This window comes from Coturnix japonica, chromosome 1 (assembly GCF_054131305.1).
Source record: "Coturnix japonica strain WE chromosome 1, WE-NBRP24, whole genome shotgun sequence".
Classification (NCBI taxonomy): domain Eukaryota; kingdom Metazoa; phylum Chordata; class Aves; order Galliformes; family Phasianidae; genus Coturnix; species Coturnix japonica.
Window position 1 is genome coordinate 152624823 of NC_140663.1, and position 21578 is coordinate 152646400.

The following is a 21578-nucleotide window of genomic DNA, read 5'->3' on the forward strand; positions in this document are numbered from 1 at the left end:
AGCACCTGGGCACCAAAGAGGGGCTATGCATGAGTGTGGGTACATGGCCCTGAACATGGGAGTTGTGCGGGGAGCAGGTGGAGGTGACCAGCTCCACTCCCTCCTCCTGAATGCAGGTCATCTCCTGGCCTGTCAACAGGTGCCATCCTAGTTTTCTCTGGGGACAAGCATCGCTGGAAGGGCTGGCTGTCTCCTATGGGTCTCCATAGCCCAGAAAAATGGTATCAGAAAGGCAACAGCGTGGACAAGGAGAGCTTGTCTCACAAGTGGGGAGAGATGGGCACTGATCCTTCAGACATCCACTTGCCACACCTTAACAGATGGAGGAACTGTGGGTGTCCTAAGTTTTGTTCTCAGTTGTATAACAATTTTGAGGAACCAAAGATGTCTCTGTAGGAGAAACTGGACAAAAGATGCATCAAAGAGAAGTTCAGTTGTGTATTAGGAAAGAAACATTCACAAACACTAGATGCATAGACTGTCCTTGGAGGGATCCCCAGATCTACCATATATATGGCCCTAAGTGGCTTGTTCTAATATCACAGTTAGCCTGGCTCTGAATGGGTTCTTGGATCAGATGGTCTCCACAGATCTCTGACAGCTTCAGCTATTCTACATCTGTGTTAGGGAACACCTAAATATAAGTGGGATGGATTCCAGCTCAGGAGATAACAAGTGTGCTTGACCCTGGGTTCAGGTCCCTGTCCACATCCCATTACAGAATTGATGTAGGCTGTACTGGTGGCTGTGTGAATCTCTGCACCCAACGTCAGATGCGTCATTCAAGGAACACCACTCAACCCTCCAGAGACAAAGTCCTTGGTTGCTCAGATAACATGTATTTCAAACATGTATTGGAACCAGCCTCGGGTTGAAGGACTCATATCACACAGCATAAGGTCACAAAGAGACCACAGGCAGCGTGCTGACCTTCAGGCGTTTCATCGCTAGAAGTGTTTGTAGCAATAAAGCCACATGCTGGTGCAGCGTCAACACTCAGAGCACGTTCAGCACACAGCCCTGCCATAACACCCCGGGGTTTGGTGTCAGTATGTGCATTATAAACATAGGCCAAGCATGGACACTCCACATTTAGGTCTACTTTCCTCCCCTGATGCTTTGGGTCGGGGAGGTCACTGCCCTGAGAATGACTCCAGCATCTGCATTAGCACTCGTTGCATAAGAAGTGTTGAGCTTTAGCTCGTCTTCTCCCTTTTTTAACAGGCTATTTAGAAACAAAAGCTGTAGTATCATGTACAATTGCTGTTTCAACTCAATAGTAGTATTTAAGTATGCAGTAAATCACTATTGAGAGAAAAAGACAGAAATCCAGACTGGGAGGCTAGGCGTGTGTGTCCAACCAGAAGGAAATCAAGTTGGGTGTTTCATTCCCTAGGGCTCACCATTTCCATGCTTTTCTACCCAGAAGATTGCTTTCTAAAGTTCATCAGCACTAAGCAAAGTTTTACTTAATTTTGGAAAACCGTGAATTCAGTATTTTCTACCCTATAAAGAGAACTCACCTTTCAAGGGCTGTTTCTTGTTATTGGTTGTCCGCTGGCATCTCTTCCTCCTTCAATAGGTAAAAATCACTTCTCACTGCCCGTGATGCCCTCTTACCCCAAAGGGTTATCCATTAGCTTGTGCTATCCCTCCAAGTATCCTGTGTGCTGAAAGACCCAGGAGAACACAGAGCCCAGTGTGCCCAAGGGCTTCCCTCTTCACCAGGAGAGGGAAACAACCTGGAAAAGACAACTACATCTTCCAGAGATCCCATCTCTTCCCAAATAAAAACATTCTGAAGCTGTGGCCTAAAGAGAATGGCTGTTTACCAGCTCCAAACCACCCCATGTTCCTCAGCTTCCACCTAGGAGCTCCTAATACCGCCTGTCCTCCAAACCAGAGAGGACTAAACATGGTCGTGGAGTTACAGCCATCCCAGGAATGGGAGCCAAAGTTAAAACTCAGCACCTTGAGGTCTGCAGGTGTTGTAGCAATAGATGAGTGACACACACAACTTCTCATACGATGTTTGTGCCTTTCCCAGAACCAAAGACATCCCTAGAAGGACTGGTCTATCATTCCACTGCTCCCTTTGAAGTGCCTTGCCCCCCTAAACAAACAGGGGAGGAAGTGCTTTGTGTTCATAAGCTCCAGCAAAGCACTTTGTCTAGGCTGGGAGGCATCTGCCAAGCGGTAACGTACGGCATGTTCTGCCTCTCTATTTGCATGGTTTGAGGAAACAGGCTGCCTACACAGCCACCTTCCAGATGGAGAGGTCCCATGTGAATATGGACCTTTGTTAGCAGTTGCCAGACGTAACATGTTACATGAGGAATGCCTACGTGGAATCATAGGGTTGGGCTGTTTTGCTTAATCATTCTGATGACAGTCAAATACGGCTGCCTAAAGGGTTGTCCCATTGGAAACCTCCATGTCCACACATTTGAGGCACTCAAGATAAACCAAATCTCCTGGCATGTTCATGATAGAGAAGCTTTATAGGGAAGAAATAGGTCTAACTTCTGTGTCTTTGAATAATAGCTTTCCCTCATTCAATACGCTCCCGATGTTGCCCTTCAAAGCCTACAGCAAGCACAAAGGACTCAAGTCTCAAGGAGTTCTTATTGTGGCTGGTTATTTTTGTTGGAAATGGTTGTTGCTATTTTTCTGTCCCATTGATTTAGCCAGTGGGTTTCAAGAGAAAAACAACAACAACAAGATCTCTCGATCTTTTATTGTGAAACAGCCTAAGATTTCAGAAACTTGTAGTCAGAAGGTTCTGGCTGCCCTCACCATTCATGGCACCATGAGAGAACACTGAGGACATTATGGTTATCATCCCGCTGGGGACAAAAGGACACCATCCCCAGCTGGTGAGCCTGCTTAGAGAGAGCCCCTTCTGCAAGGAAGCCATCTAATGGGAACTGGTTGGTGCTGTACCAACTGCTTTTTATGATTCTGAACTACGTGATCATACGTTCCCTCTACAAAAGCAATTTGTGTTTTGGCGTGATTATGTGCATACAATATGAGTCACAGGAGAAAATACCGTGGGTATCCTCTGACATAGAGAAATTGATAGAATATACTGAAGAATAAGGATCCAACATAAGGATACGGTGGAAGAGGTGGAGTGACCATCTCTGGAGGTGTTCAAGAACCATGTGGACGTGGCACTGAGGGACGTGGTCAGTGGGCACGGTGGGGATGGACTGATGGTTGGACTGAATGATCTTAGTGCTCTTTTCTGACCTTAAAGGGTTTGTGATCTTATACCACAGAGCTATCACTGATCAAGAAAAACCCTACAGGCCTAATGCGTCATTTAATACTAACAAATAATTTGGGGTTGTTTTTCTTTTCTTTCTTTTTAGGTTTCTAGCTCTGTACATTGCAGCTCATTTATATTTTCTACTCAGAAGCCAAAGGCTGGAAGCTGACTCATTGTTAATAGTATAAAAGTATAAGTATAGTATATAACAAGTATAAAAGCCTGCTAGAAGCGACATGATTTCAGGAGCTCAGACTATCATGGGAACATCAAATGCACCTGGCATTGTGATAAGGCCATCAGAATTTAGCAACACCAAAGGTGCACCCTGGGTGTCCTTCTAACACAGATCATAGCTGATATATATCTGTCTGTACCGACATCACCCGGAGCCTCAGCAGCATACTGGAGGTAAGTATAAGTAGAAATTGCATTTGGTGAAAGTTTAGATCAAAAGTGAGGGTTGTTTTGCTTCTCCTTCCTTTTAGAAAGAAAAGAGAAACTGATGTCTATGAGGTTCACATGCATCATCTCAAAAGGGTGGGCATTTAAGGCTTTCCTTGGCTGGGCTCTTCTCTCAGCCCTGCCAGGATTACATTCTCATCGGAGAGAGAAAGTAAAACTTTAACCAGAAATGAAAGTGACCCATTTAACAATATCTCATCTGATGCCTTGCCCACAAAAAGTAGAGCAAATCAATGTCAGTAACTAAAGTTCTCTCCTGTTCCAAAAGAGGAGCAGCATCAAAAAGATGGGCTAGGACAACAAGGGAAGTATGGCTGTGGCTATCACACAAGGAGGTTGGGACTATACCTTCTGTGGCATTTGTCAGTGGTCCAATCCCGTGCCCAAGGCCACGTCCAGGCAGTAAAAATATAATCAGAATGTTAAGATCCCTTTATCCCACAGGGATTTGGGAGCCAGTCCTGGAGTAGATAAGCCTGCACCCTCACTTGCCCCAGGCAATATGAATACCAAGAGCTCAGAGCAGCTCCAGAAACCTGTTCTCATTAAGCCAGGTGGCATTTCAGGACCCTGTCCCCCAGACTGTGCCTCCCCTAGGAAGGGGACCTCACTGGCTACCAAGGCCACCAAATGCCAGTAGCAGTGAGGTCAGCTCTGTTGGTCTGAGCCACATCTGCTTTTTCTCCCAAGGAAGCATTCCATCCACATCTCCACCAAGCAAAAGAACTTTAGGAGGCAAAGCTTACAGCAAGCTGCAAACCACATCCACTCCCACCACTCACCTTTACTTTTCCTCTTCTCTTCTCTTCTGGTTTGGGGTTTATAACAACTGTATCTTTTCTAAACGGAAGCCCACACAAACCTCTCTTCTGATGCCCCTTCACTTGCGATTTTGTGAGCCTTTATAACCAACACTAAGAAACACTTCAAATGAGACCATTAAGTCAGTCAATAACGCCCTTTAGAACACTTTTATACAAGGTTGTGATAAGTGTGTGGGGACAGCCTGATGCCACTGGGAGGGAACCTTCATCTCTGGGGTAGCAGCTCACAGAGGGAGGTCAAGAAAGTACTTCTGAAGAACCATTCCTCACAGATGCTCAGCTTTTGAGTCTGGTGACCCTGCAGGAGATCAAGGCAGCCACCAACAGGGTTGATGCTTTTACAGGCTGAAGTCCATGAGAAAAAAGGAGTCAGACTTGTGCGGGTACGGAGGAAGCACTCCTAAAAGCATCCTGTGAAACATGTGTCCTTGTCTCAAGGCCTTGCATGCACCTGCAAGCCAGAGGCCCAGCAGGAGAATGAGCCCACGGAGGAGGTAGAAGGAGCCGAGTATCAGAGCAGAGCCCTACAGGCTGCAGCCACAGCGAGCACAACATGGAGGGCATGGTGCTCTGGCAGCAGTTGGCTTCACAGTGTCTGTGAGTATAAGCACAGATCTAATTGAATTGCAGATGTCTTTTCTGATGGCTATCTGGAAGCAAAGCTTTGATTAAAGCAGTAGCAACAGAGAGGCAGAACAGGCTTGCTCTTGGTAATAAAACCAATGGAAGGAAGAACTGCCACTTATTGTGGCTTCCTCAGGGAGCACAAAGCAAGCAGATACTCTAAACAAGACTTTCTTCTTGAGATTCAAAAGCTTGGCACAAATACCCAGCTTCCAGCTCCTGAAGATCCTGAATATATGCAGAGCTATAAAGCAGTTGACTGCGATTTAAATGATCCACAAACTCTTCTCCCCCCCCCCCTTCCCATACTCCTTGACCAACAACAGATCTGCTGCCCTTCTGGAAGGCCCAAGAACAAGGTTTCAGAGAACTGCTTTCCTTGTGCTCAGCTGGCTGCACCCAAGCAGGTTTTGGGGGCCCCCTCAGCTAAGTCTCATTGCTTCTTGTTCTCACTCTGCTCTCCTGGGGTCATCTCAAGGAACAACAGCCTGGGGCTGAGCTCCAAGGAAAGACTTTGCAGATTTGCTCATTTTGCCTTTTGACCTGCTGCCCTTTCCTGATGTATTTCCAATATAAGGAAGCTAGTTTCTCTTCAGTTTGTCTTTTAACTTCACTGTTGAGCTTGGCCTTGCTCCTGTTGGAAACTGGACCCAGATTCAGGACAGCAGTTGCCAGTGTCTGCTGGAAACTCCTTGCCCTGGGATTTTCAGCCTTGCTGTTTATTGGCCTTAGCTCTGTACAAAGCAGAGTCAGAAGTCTCCTGCTTACTCATCACAGCAGAAGAGTTTGGCCAGTGGCAAGTGTTTTCTGATCTCCTCAAACATGCACTTGCAGTTCCACATCTTGTTCCAGGCCTCCCCACAGCTCCCTCCAGCAGTCACTGCTCAGCTCAGTTCCGTACATCTGAAGCCACGCTGACCGGCAGGCCTGGAGCTGGGCGGACCTTCCAGCCTCATTCCTCTGACTTGGGATTTGTTTCAGGTCCATTCCAGCAGAAAACTCTCCAGAATGTTAAAAAGCATCATCCAAAAGAGAAAAACAAGAAGTATTTCAACACACACCATGTATTGATACTACTCAAGATGCTATGTTACACTAAATGAGCATGCCTACAGCCAGCAAGCTCCAGTGCTATTGCACCCCACAAAGAATAAATAGTAATTAAAATTGTTTGAATTCATCTCAATACATTCACTGGAGCTACAGAAACCAAGGATGGTAATTCCCAAATAACCTCACTGGGTCTTTTTTTCTTCAGCTGGAGGATAGAAATATGCCTTCCAGGCACTGATTTCTCCCAAAAGAATTAGGGAGAGGCATCTGTAAGGCACTGTGCTTACTGCAGTGCTGCAGGTTTGGTCTCCATGCTCTCTGGACAGCTTTCAGACAGTAATGGAGCCTACTTCTCTTTCTGAAGCATTTACAAAGCCTTCAGAACGCAGACAATCTGGACTTGTCTTAAAATTACTTGCCCAGATCTTGGCTTATTGAGTCCACTTTAAGATTTAAAGTGCTCTGAAAAAGAACAAAAACAAGAAATATATATATATCAAAACAATTCATCCCTGCAGTATCACAACACAGTGAGATGAAAAGTCCACTCTTTGTTTTGGTCTCAAGTGAAATGTTGGTCAAACGGGGGTCTGTTCCTTCCTTTGACAGTGATTGCTAACATCATCTCAGCATAAAGCCCTGCTGCCTAACTTTAGCAACTTAACAACCAGCTCCAGAAGCTGGCTCCGTGGTTTGAAAGCAATTAAAACAACCCTCCAAAGAACAACTGCCCAGATTCTCCAACACTGAAGCACAGCGTCCTAAAACGATCGCCGTCTTATCTAACATAAAGCCTTCAAGCTTTTAGACACCGTATGAAAGAACAAAAATACAATCAAATCCCAAATATGCTCAGGCTGTTCTTTAAATGGAGCGATAAATCCAGAGGTCAACCGCATTTCTGAACATAAAACGTTGTTTGCAAATTCTGGTGAGCGAAGTGGGTGAAAAGGCCTATCTGTGTTAACATCAACTTCTTATGTACTCAACGTTACCGCCTGGAAGTGCTCGAGACATTCAGAATATAAAGGCAACTGGAGACAATTAAGCCACTTACAAAGCACCAGAATTAGCATTCCTTTTGTCAGATTCAGATAATTCAAGTGCTGTTCTGCCACAAAGGCTATCATCAATTTCTAATTTTAGCTTAATCCCTCCGTTAAAAAAGCATCCAGCCTTTCCCTCTGTTGTTTGCTCATTAAGAATCCTTTTAAATTACATACTGAAACCCTGAGAATGCAAGTTAGGAATTAAAGCTCACATTCCCACAGGGGCAAGCTCATGCAGTTGCTTTGATATACTGATCCCAGGGAGGGTAACGCGACAGCACAGCAAAGCAGTGCGCCAACCTCCTCATGACCTGAACCCAACAGAATTTAGCTTTAAGTCACAGGAAAAAAAGGTGGTCTATCCTGCCTTCGAACCCCATTGCCTTCTCATTTCCTCTGCTACACCTACTTATTCTCTTGGGACTTCCCCAAGAAATATATCTCTTCCATACTTCTATACGCTATCATGTAGGAAACCCTCTAACAACTTTATAATTAACCTTTACGTTTTAAGTCAAATTCCAGCACTGTCCTAATTAACCTTTACGTTTTAAGTCAAATTCCAGCACTGTCCTCTAAGCTGGATGCTTTCAAGTGCCTCCATCAAGGAGAGATGACTTCAGGTTTAATTCCATCAGCGATGAATACTGCAAGTACCTGGGATTCATATCCTTAACACCACCAAATAGGACCCACTGTAAAACTGCAAACCCCTCTGCTATCCCAGCTGCAGGCTAAAGCCATGCCATATCTGCAGTCTTTCACTTGTAGAGCTGTAGGTTTAAGTTTGGCCATATTATAATCATGACTACTGAAGAGGAAAGAAGCATTTCTTTTTTCCCCCCTCAAAATGGAGGAAAACTCTCTTCTTCATGCAGAGCTGGAAGTCCTCCTCCACAATCCAAAAACGTAGCTGTCATACCGTGTATCAAATTCACACTATTTCAGCTCACAAACAGCAGCAAAGAATCAAAAGGTGAGAGCTGTGGCTGTGGAAATTGAGGTATCCTTGGACATCCAAGAGCTTCAGCCCAGTCTCATTGTGCTGTAGATGTGATGCCCCCACACCGGCCACGCTCATGTTCTTCTGCTCACAGGTTGGGGAAAGCACTCAAGGCTCCTGGCATCTCAGCACCGCTTTCCTGGCCTGTTCAAGCCAAGCCCAATTGCAACACGTTGAAATGACTGCAGTTAACATTATTACAATATGCAAACAGCGGATTTATCAACATTGTATGCTTTATTGAAAGTTGACAAGTGCAACAGTTAAATACATTGACGTGTTACAACTGTTTAGAGAACATGCACAAAAACATATGCATACTACTATACAGATCATATGCAAAAAAAAAAATTCATACTGGGAAATCCCAATTTTTGTTTCTTAATTCTTTGCTAGCGGGGCTTGGTAATTTTTGGAGTGGTTTTTCCTGTCTTGAACCAAACTACAATGAACAGAGATTTACTTCAAGATAATCAGCAGCCAGGGAACTTCAGAAGTTACACAAACAGCATAAATCTGCCATCTGAACAGTTGCGTAGGTGCATTCTTATTTATGTAGCATTAAAAAAAGAAAAAACAAACAAACAATTCCCAAACTTCTTCAGATCAGCCGATGAAACAACTAAACCTCAATCTGTACAACCTAAATAGTTACAGTTTGCTATTTTACAAAGTAATTACACTAAATACACAAATATACAGTAGGCAAATAACCTTCATTGTAATTCTCCTATGACCCGGCTGTACGTCACCTACCTGCCTTCTATATATATAATACAGCTTTATGCACCTGTCCACTGCTTCAGAAAACGGTGCAAATATTTGCACTTAAGGTTTCAGGTGACAGTTAAGTGTTAAACACTGAGTTTACCTTTCTCCCTCTTCCTCTGAGGTCCTATGCACCGGTCCTCACTCGGAACTCAAGTGCACTCTATGGGGGGTTGCGCCATCACTTTGTTTTTCACTCCAGTCTATTTCTTCACATTTCCGAGCTGAAAAAGCACTTGTAAGGATCGCATCACTGGATGAGCAGATTTAAAAACAAACAAAAGGGGAAAAAAAAAAATAATAATAATAATTCAGGCATGCAGCTTCATTTCTCAGCCACCTGCAGAAGCTGCTCACGTCCCAGCGTCCTTGTGCTAATTCTCTGGTGGAAGTTTGTTTCACTCGATCAAGCTAAGAACCGAACGGAGCCTCCTTTGAACCAGAGGGAAGGGAGATGAGTGCGGGGAGCTCCTCGTGGCGATGCGGGGTGCGGAGTCCTGCAAGGTGCTGCAGATGGGCCACACGCCACCACCAGCCCCTTCTGCAGGCAGTCCAGAGGCCGGCGGGGCGGCGGTGCCACCCATGGCTACGCAGAGGGCCCTGAGCCCTGTGAAGCCGGCTGGGCTGGCTGCTGCGCCGTGCCCTGTGCCTGACCGGAGGATGGAGGTGAACCAGTCTGCAGCTGCGCCTGGAACTGAGCGAGCTGCTCCGGGCTGGCGAGCGTTTTGAGCAGCGTGTTTTCTTGCTCCAGCTGCGAATTCTTCTCTATCAGCTCTTTGATCTGCTCCTTCAGGACCTCCACTTCCTCCCGCACGGCGTACATCAGGTGGCTCTTCACCAGGTCCTAAGGGTTCAAAGCAAGCAGGGCATCACAGGGTGGCCTGGGGGGGTGGGTTTGGAGGGGGGGTCGTGGTCCCATCGCACACGTGCGCCTTGGGGGGGGGGGGGGATGCTCAGGCCACGCCCCCTCCCTGTAGCCCCGCCCCCCGCGCACCGGCTGCAGCCAGTTCTGGGCGCAGGTTGCCGCATTTCCCTCCCTCCCGCCAAGCGGGGGTGACGTCAGAGCGCGGGTCGTCCAATGAGAAGGCGAGTTATTTATAGCCGGGAGTTAAAGGCTGGTAGTTTGCCTAGCAACAGTCGGAGGAGCCTCCCGTGAGAACGGGCTCCGGGCTGAGCTCCGCCAACAAAGGGCGGCCGGGCACGGTGGGAGGGTGAGAGATGCTGAGGGGGGCCAGCTCGAAAAATAACAGCACCAAAGCGCCGAATAACAACAATAATCGGAGTAATAAAAAGAATTAAATTCAGTAAAAAAATAAATACATAAACCCGAGGTAATAAAATAAGCGGAGGGCAGCCCCATATCCCCCCGGTTGTACGTACCATGGCCTGCTCGATCTTGTTGTCGATGGCTACCACGCTCGCACCGGAGGAGCTGCGGGAGACACAGAGAGAAGCGCACGGGGCGCGTTAGAGGCGGAGCGGGGACGGGGATCCCGGCTGCGGGCCGGCCCCGCGGACAAAGGCACAGCCCGCCCGACCGCACCGCGTTATTTACCTACTGTCGAGCCTCAGGGAGGAGCTGTCGGTGCCCAGCAAGGACGAGAGGAAAGAAATAGAGAAATGCCTCAGTTGATAAACTCCTAGATCCATTGCCACCGGTCTACAACATTGGGCATTCATGCGACCGCGGCCGGGAGCGCTGCCCTGCTCCCCGGGCACACGCTTGGGGCGGGGCGGCCGGCTCGGGGCTGCGCTGGGCGAGCTGCGGGGTCAGCGCTCCGCCGCGCCGCAACGCACTAAACCTGGCCATCCCGGCCCACACTATAATTTATGCGGGGCCGCCGCCGCCTATTGGCTGAGACACCGCGAAGACCCGCCCACCTCGAATCTCATTAGCCGGTCGCCCCGCCCATCAGCAGTGAACACCCCCACACACACACAGCCCGGCAGCGGGGAGGAGAGGGGAAGCCCGGCCGGCGGCCCCGCTCCCACAGCGCCATCTATCGGCCAGCGGCTGAACGGCAGCTCCACCGGGCACCCAATAATCACCTTAAGGCCTAATATAGCACTTGCGTAGCTTATCATCCAGCCCGGATTACTGCCCGCACCGCACCACAATGAGAAGTGAATCCTCGCTGTCATTGCTGCTACTGCCACATGATTGAGAGATAGGATCCTCCATCCCATTCCCACTTAAAGGCATTAGCCATGTCCCATTAACTTCAGTGGGCTTTCAGCAGATTCCTTCCCTTATTTTTAGCTGCCTACAAGCCTGAGCTGTGATTCAACCAAGCTGTCAGGGCTGTGTACGCACACGCATGGCCCACTCCATAGAACAGGCAGCCTCGAGTGTCCCTTTATGGCTGGGAAGGCAGCAAGCTTCCAAATCAGCTGGGGAATAGCAAACGTGACACGTGCTGCTTCCATCCCAAACATCTGGTGGGGAGGAGGAGCAGGACAGCATGCAGAGAACCACAGAATATCCCAATTTGCAATAGGGCCACTGCACTATACAGCCCTATCCCATGCTCACCACCCTGTGGGGCAGAACCTTTCCCTAACCTCTCCAAACTCTCCTTACCTGCTCATAAATTTGCCTCCCCTCTTGCCATCCCACCATGATATAAGCACACGCTGCACTATTATACCCTTTGGACTCACTATCCCACAGCACCAGAATAGAGGCAGGGAGGTGACCCAAAAGCCTTCTCACCATCCCCAACACCTCACTCAGGGACAGAAGGCAGCATTTAAGACACAGACTCCCACAAGGGCTTTACAATCAGCCTCCAGGCTGCAGAAACCAGAAGGGCTGCCCCTGCTCCTTCAGCACAGCTCCCCTCCCACACACAGCCAGGCTGCACATCCCTGGGCCCACACAGTGTGCTCAGCAGTGGCTTCACCACTTGCAGTGTTTTAGCTCTGTTGCTCCCATTATCTCCTCTTATCTCAATTTAATCACTCTAAGCAGTCCTTCTGAAGTGCTTGTCATTGTAAGCACATAATGAGGTGCCGCACAGAACCACTTTGTCTCTACACAGCTCTGCTTTGGCACACCCTGGGTGCTCCCTACAAAGCACTTTACCTTGCAAGTACCTCATCAATGGGTGCTTCCTTCAGATGCCACCTCTCATCATCCCACGCAAGCAGCTCCTGAATGCCATCTACACCTCATCTTCAGACTATACAGCAGAGACCACACCGGGGATCACATGAGAGATCCCATCACAGCACACCTTCATCTCATAGATACAGACAGGATGAGGTATTAAACTTAGGGAAGCTGCTCCAAGTAAAGTTATTTGCATCTATAACTCGGTTTCTGAGGAAGCTGGTTTTCCACCTAAGAAAAACACACAAGAAAAGAGGAAAGCTACGCAGGATCTTCTGCTAGCAAAGTGATGGACTCCGGGTGCGCTTTGTTTTGTTGTTGCCAGATGTGCAAGCAAAGCTAAATAAATATTCAGAAGAAAGAATACATATGTCCCACTGGGCTGCTGGAAATAACCCGGCAGCATCTCCGATTGCGGTACACACACAGAGGCATCCTGTTGTGCACACCGCATGGGAGGCAGCGGGGTGCATTGAGAGGCAGGGAGAAAGCGGTGGAAGATCAAAAGATGAACAAGGAGCGGTGCTCACTGGGCTCCTCTGAGGATATCTCCTTTCTTTTTTAACAGGGAACTAATTGCAAAGTCAACCCCGGTTGTTTTAATGAGAGAATTATAATGAATCAACTGGGTTTTAACGTTGGCAAAATAAAAGATAAGGTTTGTATTATACTTGGATATAGACAGAGAATCCACTCTTGCACCACACAAGAAAATATGAGCCACCTTACAGCCACTCTGGTGCTGTGAGAGGGACCTGGGCCATTTGATGAGCTCACCCACATAACTCAGCAGCAGCACAGCTGGGGTAAGGACTCTGTCCCACATACATCCAGTGGGTTCTGTTTGTGTTTCAGAGTCAAGCAAGGTTTATCATAATCCACAACCTGAAACTGGAGCCAGTTGCTACACAGCACATACCTTTAAGGAGGTTCACATCTGCGGCAACGCACAGTCTGGGAATCACAGGTTTCACTAACAAACCAAACAGCCCATTTCACCTGGGACTGAGAAGGGCCACTGTGCCATGTTTAGTTTGTTTTTAACTCTCTTACTGCTCATTTCCCTTCAGGCTGCTGAAAAGTCACCTGGCCACAGTCAAGTCACACCTATGGGAGCACCTGCTGGTGCTTAGTGGAGGGAGGCACAGACCTTATTCCTTCCACCTCCCTTGTCCCTAAGCCCTGTAAAGCCTGTGTCCCTTATACTATTTTCTATACCACTAATCCTCTCCTTCCTCTTTTCTCCCACCTCCTGTCCTTTGTTTTTTTTCTAATTGAGCCCCTTCAAGCTATATTAGCAATCCCAGACAAGTTAATAATTCAGTCACACTCATGAAGAAGTTATTTGGCTTAACAGCTGGCTTATACTTCTCATGGAACATTGTTTTTCCTTTGATGGTAACACTTAATTCAGTGCTGGAAACCAAGCCTGTACTTCACAGAGAGATATCTTACGATACCTTCTGGAGACCAGAGTTAGTTGTAGAGATGATTACAGTTCTACATGCAACTTGCCCACTGACAGCCTTCTCTCCCATACATGATATCTGAAGATAAGGTGAATTCAATGCTGCTTTTCTCCCTGAGCAGATACACCGATGGGGCTTCCCTCCAGATGTCCTGTACTCCCACAACTTCAGTCTCTGGTGTGCTCATACCTGAATGGAAACTTTCATTTACAGGAACCGAAAACCACGTACCTCCACCCATTCAGGAAGCGGGAGGGAATTTCCACAAACATGCAAGAAATACCAGATTTACTACACGGTGCAGTGCACCCTGAAGACTGGCTCTGCTCGTCGATCACTGAGTCAGGCATCTGCTGAACTGATGCCTTTTTCTTGCCTTTTTCCTGCTTTTGTTTTCCTGTCCCTGTGGGAATGAGGACAAGAAGACCTGAGTGCTGAGGAATCAGCCAGCACAGGGAAAGTACTCTGGGCACACTTTCATTTCAGGGGCTTAGAAGCATGAGTCCCACTGACTCATGACTGCAAGAAACCCCATAGGTACTTCCATTTCAGTTTGCCGTGCTCAAGGAAGAAACTGTGAAGCAATGCTGATTTGGAAGAATGCAAAAATACCTGCTGAAAACTATGAACTGAAGATAGATAAATAAGTTTTTCTATCCATCTTGTCCTCGCCTTGGGGCCATTCATTCTATCACAGCATTTCTTTCCTAAAGTTCTGCCCCATGCAAACCAAAGAGCAGCCAGAACACAGATGTGCAAGCTCAGCATATTTTGAATGTGTCCCTGAAGCCCGTTCCAGGCCAGAGTGTGAGCAGCTGGCACAAGTCCACATCACCTATAGAACAAAGCCTATAGAGCCCATAGATCTCACTCCCCTTCAGCTGGGGGCTTAGCATCACCCAGTACCCTACAGCTACTAATGAGGAACTTCCTACAAAGCTCTCAGTTTACAAACTGGAAGATGGAGACCGGTGGAAGCACCCTGAGCACTGACATTTAGCCACCCTTGAGCCAGACGTTCTGCAAAGAGCAGAAGATAAAGTTAATCTTTTAATACACAACTTGCGAAGGAAAGATTACAGCATATTATTTCATACATATTCAACACCTGGGTAATCGTCCTTGCGCAGAGCTGGCTGAGTTTATGAATGGCGTCCTACTTATGAAGCAGTCCACTCCATTGCCTCAATACTGCTGGTGACGCTCTTCTGGTAGATATCTACCTAAAATATACTTCATAAGCTATTTGAAGAGCCTTTTGTACAAAGCAAGGTCTTAACTCCTTCCTATATGGCACCAGGCACGAAACAATTGCATAATCCTCTAGAAACCAGTCACTGAGGTAACACCTTGAATCTTTACGGCTGAAAACACAACCCTCCAAACAAAAACACCACGAAAACAAAACCAACTCCAGCATCGGAAGGGTGAGACAAGCAACCCCACTTAGTCATGCATGGGAGTCCAAAACAGCTCCCGGGTCCATTTCCTCAATCTCAGGCAGCCTCCCATGCAGGGAGGCACCACTCATGCCCTGCAAGGTACAGAGCAGGGGAATTCCTCTATCTCTTCCCAATTGCTGCCCAACGCTGGAGGTTCTAGGCAGGAAAAAAGATCCATCAATCAGTATGTTGAGTACAAGCAGGCATGACAAGTTATAAACAAAAATATCCGTAAGTGAATGTTTGAGTCACAGGGCAGCACTGGTGCAGCTGAGTAGGCTCCTACCTTCAGTTCATTAGCCAAAACCTGTTTCTCAGCTCTGGTTCTGTAGAGTTCAGCATTTTGAAACAAGAAGAAGAAGAATCACTGAAATGAATTAGAGATTGGAGTTGAGGGAATTGATTTACACTGATGGACTGAAAGATGTCAGAGTGCCTGAAGGATTGAGATCTGGTTCAGGTAGAGGGAAAAATTCCCTTTAAAGGGAGAAGTTTAAGGGCCTGTCAGATCTTTGGGTTAATACTAGAGGGCATCTGCTTAGTATCTGTCTAATGATGAATTAAAGCCTTCCTTCTAGAACCAGTAGGAAGGACCAGCCTATAAGCACAGTGGGATTTCTATCCACTGGTATCAGACAGGGCCTATCACCACAAAGTCTGGATGCCCTTCACTGAGGTACACTTTAAACAAACTGAAGATCCTCAAGCCCTGACAACAGCAATTGAAATACAGCAGCACAGGACATACTGAAGCTTTTGTTCCTGCCTTCAGTATTTCTTCATGTATTTTAATCAAGTCAGCACCTTAGCAAACCCAGGAGTTGGCTCCTGCACTCAGCACATCCAAATAGCATTACTGCATCTTGAGAACTCAAAATAAGACTTGGGATTTGTTGTTGCACACAACTTCTGCCTCCTGGTTGTAAAGGACCGCAATGATCATCGAGTTTCAACCCCCTATTATGTGCAGGGTCGCCAACCACCAGACCAGGCTGCCCAGAGCCACATCCAGCCTGGCCATCACACATTTTCACTACACACTGTGTGATACACCAAGTCCTGATAGGAAACCACCTTCTCAGTACTACATTTCTTGTTCGGTAACACAGTGACAGACGTTATTGGCTGCATACACACATTGCTCAAGTATTAAAGACTCATCATCGTTATTTTCAATTGCTATTATAAAAGATTTCCATTACACTGGTTCCACAGGCATCCAGATGAATTAATGCAGCATAGCTGAACATCCATTTGAAAGTTCACGCGTATTTTCAGAACCTGTCAGCCACAGTAAAGTATTAAAACTCAGACAAGAGGCTTTCCAGGGTATGAACATCTATATTATAAGGCAGCAGCACTGACAGAGGAAAGCCATTCTCTGCAGGCACTCACACAAACAGCGTGACAAGGCGAAACGCACTAAGTACCTGTCAAAGATTTGAGAGCAAGGTGTGGCATAACAAGAGCACCAGTAAGAGGGCTGAAGCTATGAGGAACACATTGTATTTTCACCCACTGAAGGCTGCTTGCCTTTTGTGCACACAACTCTGCAACGTGAGGTATTTTCTCACCTCACCATGTATTTGAAACCAGCAGTGTAAAGCAGCTCTCCCCATTCACCGAGTCGCATGATATCTCTTTCAAATGCTAGAAAGGCATCAGATCAAGCTGTATTCTATCACTTTTCCAAGCATTTAACAAGGCTGACAACTAAATTTGGAGTACATGACAGTAAGGATTTTCCAAGGCTGGTAAATAAGCAAACCACTCTCTGCACGGTACAGTACTCTAAGCCACTAATGCAGTTGGAAATGGCTTTAATAAGTGCCAAGCACTAAAGTTCAGAAGAAGCATTTCTACGTACTCGCTCAAAGAAAACAGCTTAAGAAACCATTGCAATAACACGATAGAGACAAGTAAACCAAGCATCTAAATAGACCATAAATACCTCTTTAGGTGTTGCTGCAATTCCACGAATAACACTTTCATGGTTATTCTGCCACGGCCCCGTTTCTGGAGAAATGTCACTTTCATTGATGTATCTATTTAGTACCTGCTGATTAGCTTTCCCAGAGCCGCAGCCTGAAGAAATACCTTTCAATCCTTGGCAGCCGTGAGATTAAGTATTAGCATTCCACTATTAACCGCGAGTGCTGAGCTCTGCAGCACTTTCAAGAATCACAAAGCCTCGCCCGTTAAAGATTATCCACTTGCTTCTATTCAAAATTGGCACAGTTTAACACTGGTTGGTCACGATCAACAAAAAACAAGAAGGGCAAATGGTGACGACACCGCAGGTCTCGAGATCACGTGGTTTTGTTACATAAAGCATCAAGAGCGATTAAAATCTTCTCGATTAGGTTTTCACATCTCAGTGCAACGCATCTGCTTGCAGCGGTGCCAACTTCTCTAATGCAGCCAGCTCCCACGTTCCGTAAAGCAGATGGTAATTGCTACAGGTTGCTATAACGCAGATTAGAGAAAGAGCTGAGCTACGCTATTTCTCCAAGATCCAGCACTTAATGACAACAGTAATTAGTCGTGGAACTAACAGTACTGGGTCAGCCCCTCCAAATAATGTGTTACCCGGGCAAATCCCAGCCCTGCTGCTATCACCACAAACACTATCGATGACAGCCACAGACACGATGTGACCAAGCATTCTGCACACCAGATTAAGATGATTCATCTGCTGGGCTAAGCTGCGTATCACTTGGACACCCAAGTGAATACTGTATATTCCCCCTCACAGAAACACATCATCCTAAGGAAGGTTAGCGCCTTCTAGTACAAATGTAACACCAAGCTGACTACAAACTTACTTGCTCACCTACCACCATTTAACCCTGATTCATAGTCTTAGAACCCTTAGAGCTGGAAGGGACTTCTGAAAGCCATCTAAGTCCAACACCCCTGCACTGAACAGGGACGTTCAGTATTCTCCATCCTCTGCCACAGTGAAGGGGGAAGCCCAGCCCCACCTATTTGTTACCAACCAAACCAGCCATCACATACAGGCAGTATTTTGGCTAGGAACCAGAAAGGAAGCAAATCAACAGAAATAACACCTTGGTCTGGCCAGAGGGAGGATTAGCTGCTCATTCCCAAAGCCAAGGGGGAGCTCAGATAAGTTAAACTGGCATCAGAGCTGTCATGTGAAACAGTGCAGAATACATCTAATTGGTCTTCCCAGAACCTGGTAAGCCTTGCTTGTAAGGACAGGGCATCGTGTTTCTTTCAAAGTATGCCAAGCAGATTGAAATAGGCAAGTTCCACTTCAAAATATTTGTTTTTCTCTTGTTACACCAAGTCTATCTCCCTCACCACAGCACTTAAAACACGAATAGCCATTGGAAACTTCAGCTTCCTCCTTGCACTCCCACCAAAAACCCATTTAGGTTGGATCAGATTGTAGAGCATTGTACCTTGATCGCTAGAGAAGAAACAGTAAGGTCTGAAGGCACTACCAAAATGCTGCTTGCTTTGAAAGCACAAATCTACCTTCAAAAACTTCAAATGAAGACTAACATGGTACAGGTGCATTAAAAAAAATAGAGGGAAGAATTTGTAGAAGTAGCTGGACTTTCAGCAGTAAACTGGGAACAAAGGAATCAACAATGATTGACGCCAGTAACTATAAGGATGAGAAAGTCTGACTTAAGATTATTGAATTACCTCAATAGTCAAGATGAAAGCTTCCTTCTTTCATGAGCTGAAACATCAAGCTGACTAGAGAAACGTGCAAAACTGACTCCAGAAAGCTGAACTAAGATGGAAGTTACAGCTCAAGTGACATTATTAAGTGACAGCAAGATGCTTATCACAGGAAACGATCCCTAAAGAATAAGACATCACCTTATATATATCATAGAATAGAATCACAAGATTGTTTGAGCTCAAAGGGAGACTTGAAGGTCATCTATTCCAGTCCTTTGCAGTGAACAGGGACACCTACAGCTAGATCAGGCTGCTCAGAGCCCAGTCTGATGTTGAGTGTCTCCAGGATGGTATTAAGGACCATAGTTTAGTGGGCAATATTGGCTCTGACTCAAACCTGGGTTTCCTTAGTAGCCAGAAAGATCATGACGCGCTAGCTCTGAAAAACCCATTTTTCAGAGGCCAACCTTTAAGTGCTAAATATAATTCATGACATATAAACAGCCATATGTACTATCAACCAATGCCCACACAAATAAAAGGATACTGTAAAAGTTATCTTTTCATCATCCTCCTCCTTGCGAGCTAATGTTAAAATCTGCTCTGATTATTACAAGTCCTAGCAGAGACAGTTTGAAAGAAGGTGAAAAATAGATTTTATATGGACACACAGGTTTTAATGCTTATATATAGATATCTTTATATAGATATAGATATAAGATACGCACACATATGATGCAGGACTACTGAATACATTCAGCTGCTTTGTCCAGCAGAAAAGCAGCTATGTTGCTGGGCTCACAAAGAGGAGTAGCTCCATAATAATGCTGCGTGCCTTCCCTCATGCTTCAGCCTTATTTGTGCTGACAACTTCACAGCAAGGCAACACACGCAAACTCCATTTGATACTAATCCTCTCCAGTTATTCCAAGTAAAATTGTTTCTTCGCTCCCGGTTTGAAAGCACAAATTTAATCATCCCAAGGCATCACCTTTTTATTTGGGGCGCTTGAGACCCAAAGGAGTTTGATCAGTTTGATTTATCACCTTCAAGAGAAAGCAGCAAAGGATTTGCTTTGTCAGATACTGGACTGAGACCAAACTACATTTGAAACATCACTGCTTCAGAGGGAGGTATTCCAATAACTGATTTCCTCTTCCAACCCATTCCCATAAATTTCCCGATTCTGGTTACACAAGCAATTAAAAATATTGCTCAAGTTATGCGTAGGTCAACAACTCGCAGGTAATAGAGACCACAAAGAAATTGTAAGTCAAGTGGATTAACTAAGTGACGGAACATTTTTACTGCTTTGAAAAATAGCCTCTAGCTGCAACTGAAAAAAAAAAAAGCCCAAAGTACAAGGATCTTCTTTCTTCTCCTGTCACATTCAAGTATTCAGCACCGAGCTATGCTTTCCTTCCTTTGTCCTGAACCATTCTGGCTGTTATATAAAGTGACAGATTGCGCACAGATGAATTATCACTGTGGGTACACCAGGATGTCAGATACGGATAAGTTTTAGCATTTAATGAAACAAAAAACAACAAGATTTCATGCGTGATCACATCAGGGTACCCAGTCTCCCCCCTAGTAGCTGCAATACCCCAAGGGGAGGAGGCAGAGCATTTCAAGGTATTTCTGCTTGCTGTGCTCCTCAACAGTTTTGCTTTAAGAAAAAATAACACAGCAGCCTCAGTTTGGATTCAACCTAAGTGAATTAACCTGGCCTTCAGCCAGCAACATTTACCGTTTCTGTCAGTCCAAATGAAGCTCAGCACTTCAAACACTGATCCCTGCACACGTCACACGTCAGCAAGTTAGCTGCCCTATGCCAGGGAGTAAACACTGCGCAGCTTTGGTTTGTCTTCTATTTAACCATGGAGTGCTTTGAGTCAGCACTGATAACCCAGCCTTCACCATAGGAAAACGTGAAACTAACTAAGAGGCAGCTAATCTTTACCATGCAGCACTATGGTATATGTATATATATATATAAGTTTTGATATGAAGCAGCAAAGTAAGGAGGGATTTCAAATTCTGATGTGAACACTGGTGCTTGTTCAAGCAGAACAAACACCTAACAAAGCATTCCAGCTCTTCTCAAAGTCTTAAAATTACAAACCTCCAATCAATCCTTAATATATTTAAGAGTTTTAATGCTTACTAAAACAGTGATGTAAGACTGATAAAAGCCACCACTTGGATCTCCAAAGTCTGGTGTGTGATTACAACAGTTTCCAGAGAACGCTGCTCCAGAAGCTAGAAAAATAGAATGCAATGAACTCGCAGTGCTTGCTGTTGTAAGAGGTGTTCCAGATCCCATTTGCATCACAATTTATGCATTTTTGTATGCTTGGTTCCCACTCCACACCTCGATCAATTCTCACGGTGCACTTCGGCACGGCGTGTTCCGCAAGGCTGCTCAGCAGGGACGGCAGCACACAAACAAACCTGACTTCAGAAAACATTCATTAGTACCCAGCAGCGAAGAGATGCGTGCAGAAATATCAAGGGAAATTAAGCTGATGAGAAGAACTGAAAAAGCACAAGAGGCTGCGCATTGGCACTGAAGTGAAAGACAAGCATGTGGATGCCAAGCCTGGGCAGTGCCTTATTCCAAATGCCAGCAGCAATAGCCGTGGCTGCACCTTTGCTGTCCTTGTGTTTCGAGCTGATGTTATAAACCACAGTTAGAGAAAAAGACTTCACCACTATGCAACCCTTCCCCAACAAAACACTGTCTTTGGCAATTAACATCCCAGCTGTGGATCTTTTAGCAATGGTCTTTGAACAACTTGATAGCCACCAAGTGATAAGTAAGGTAATGCTTTG

At 45.9% G+C, this 21578-nt stretch overlaps 1 protein-coding gene across 5 annotated transcripts in view; it reads right to left on the reverse strand.

Moving 5' to 3' along the window:
- Positions 1–8510: 8510 nt before the first annotated feature.
- The window catches only part of TSC22D1 (TSC22 domain family member 1), a 61950-nt gene continuing 48882 nt past the window's right edge, over positions 8511–21578 (reverse strand). For 4 of the 5 annotated variants that reach the window (XR_014942097.1, XR_014942094.1, XM_085536114.1 and 1 more), the window contains 2 exons: positions 10441–10492; positions 8511–9904 (listed from right to left, as the gene is read on the reverse strand). Coding sequence is in view for 3 of the 5 variants with exons in the window: in XM_085536114.1 (XP_085392240.1) it covers positions 9647–9904; positions 10441–10492 (310 nt within the window). In the remaining 2 variants the exon portion in view is untranslated. Of the gene's footprint in view, positions 9905–10440; positions 10493–10615; positions 10865–21578 lie in introns of those variants that run through there. The other variant, XM_015851746.3, reaches the window with a different exon arrangement.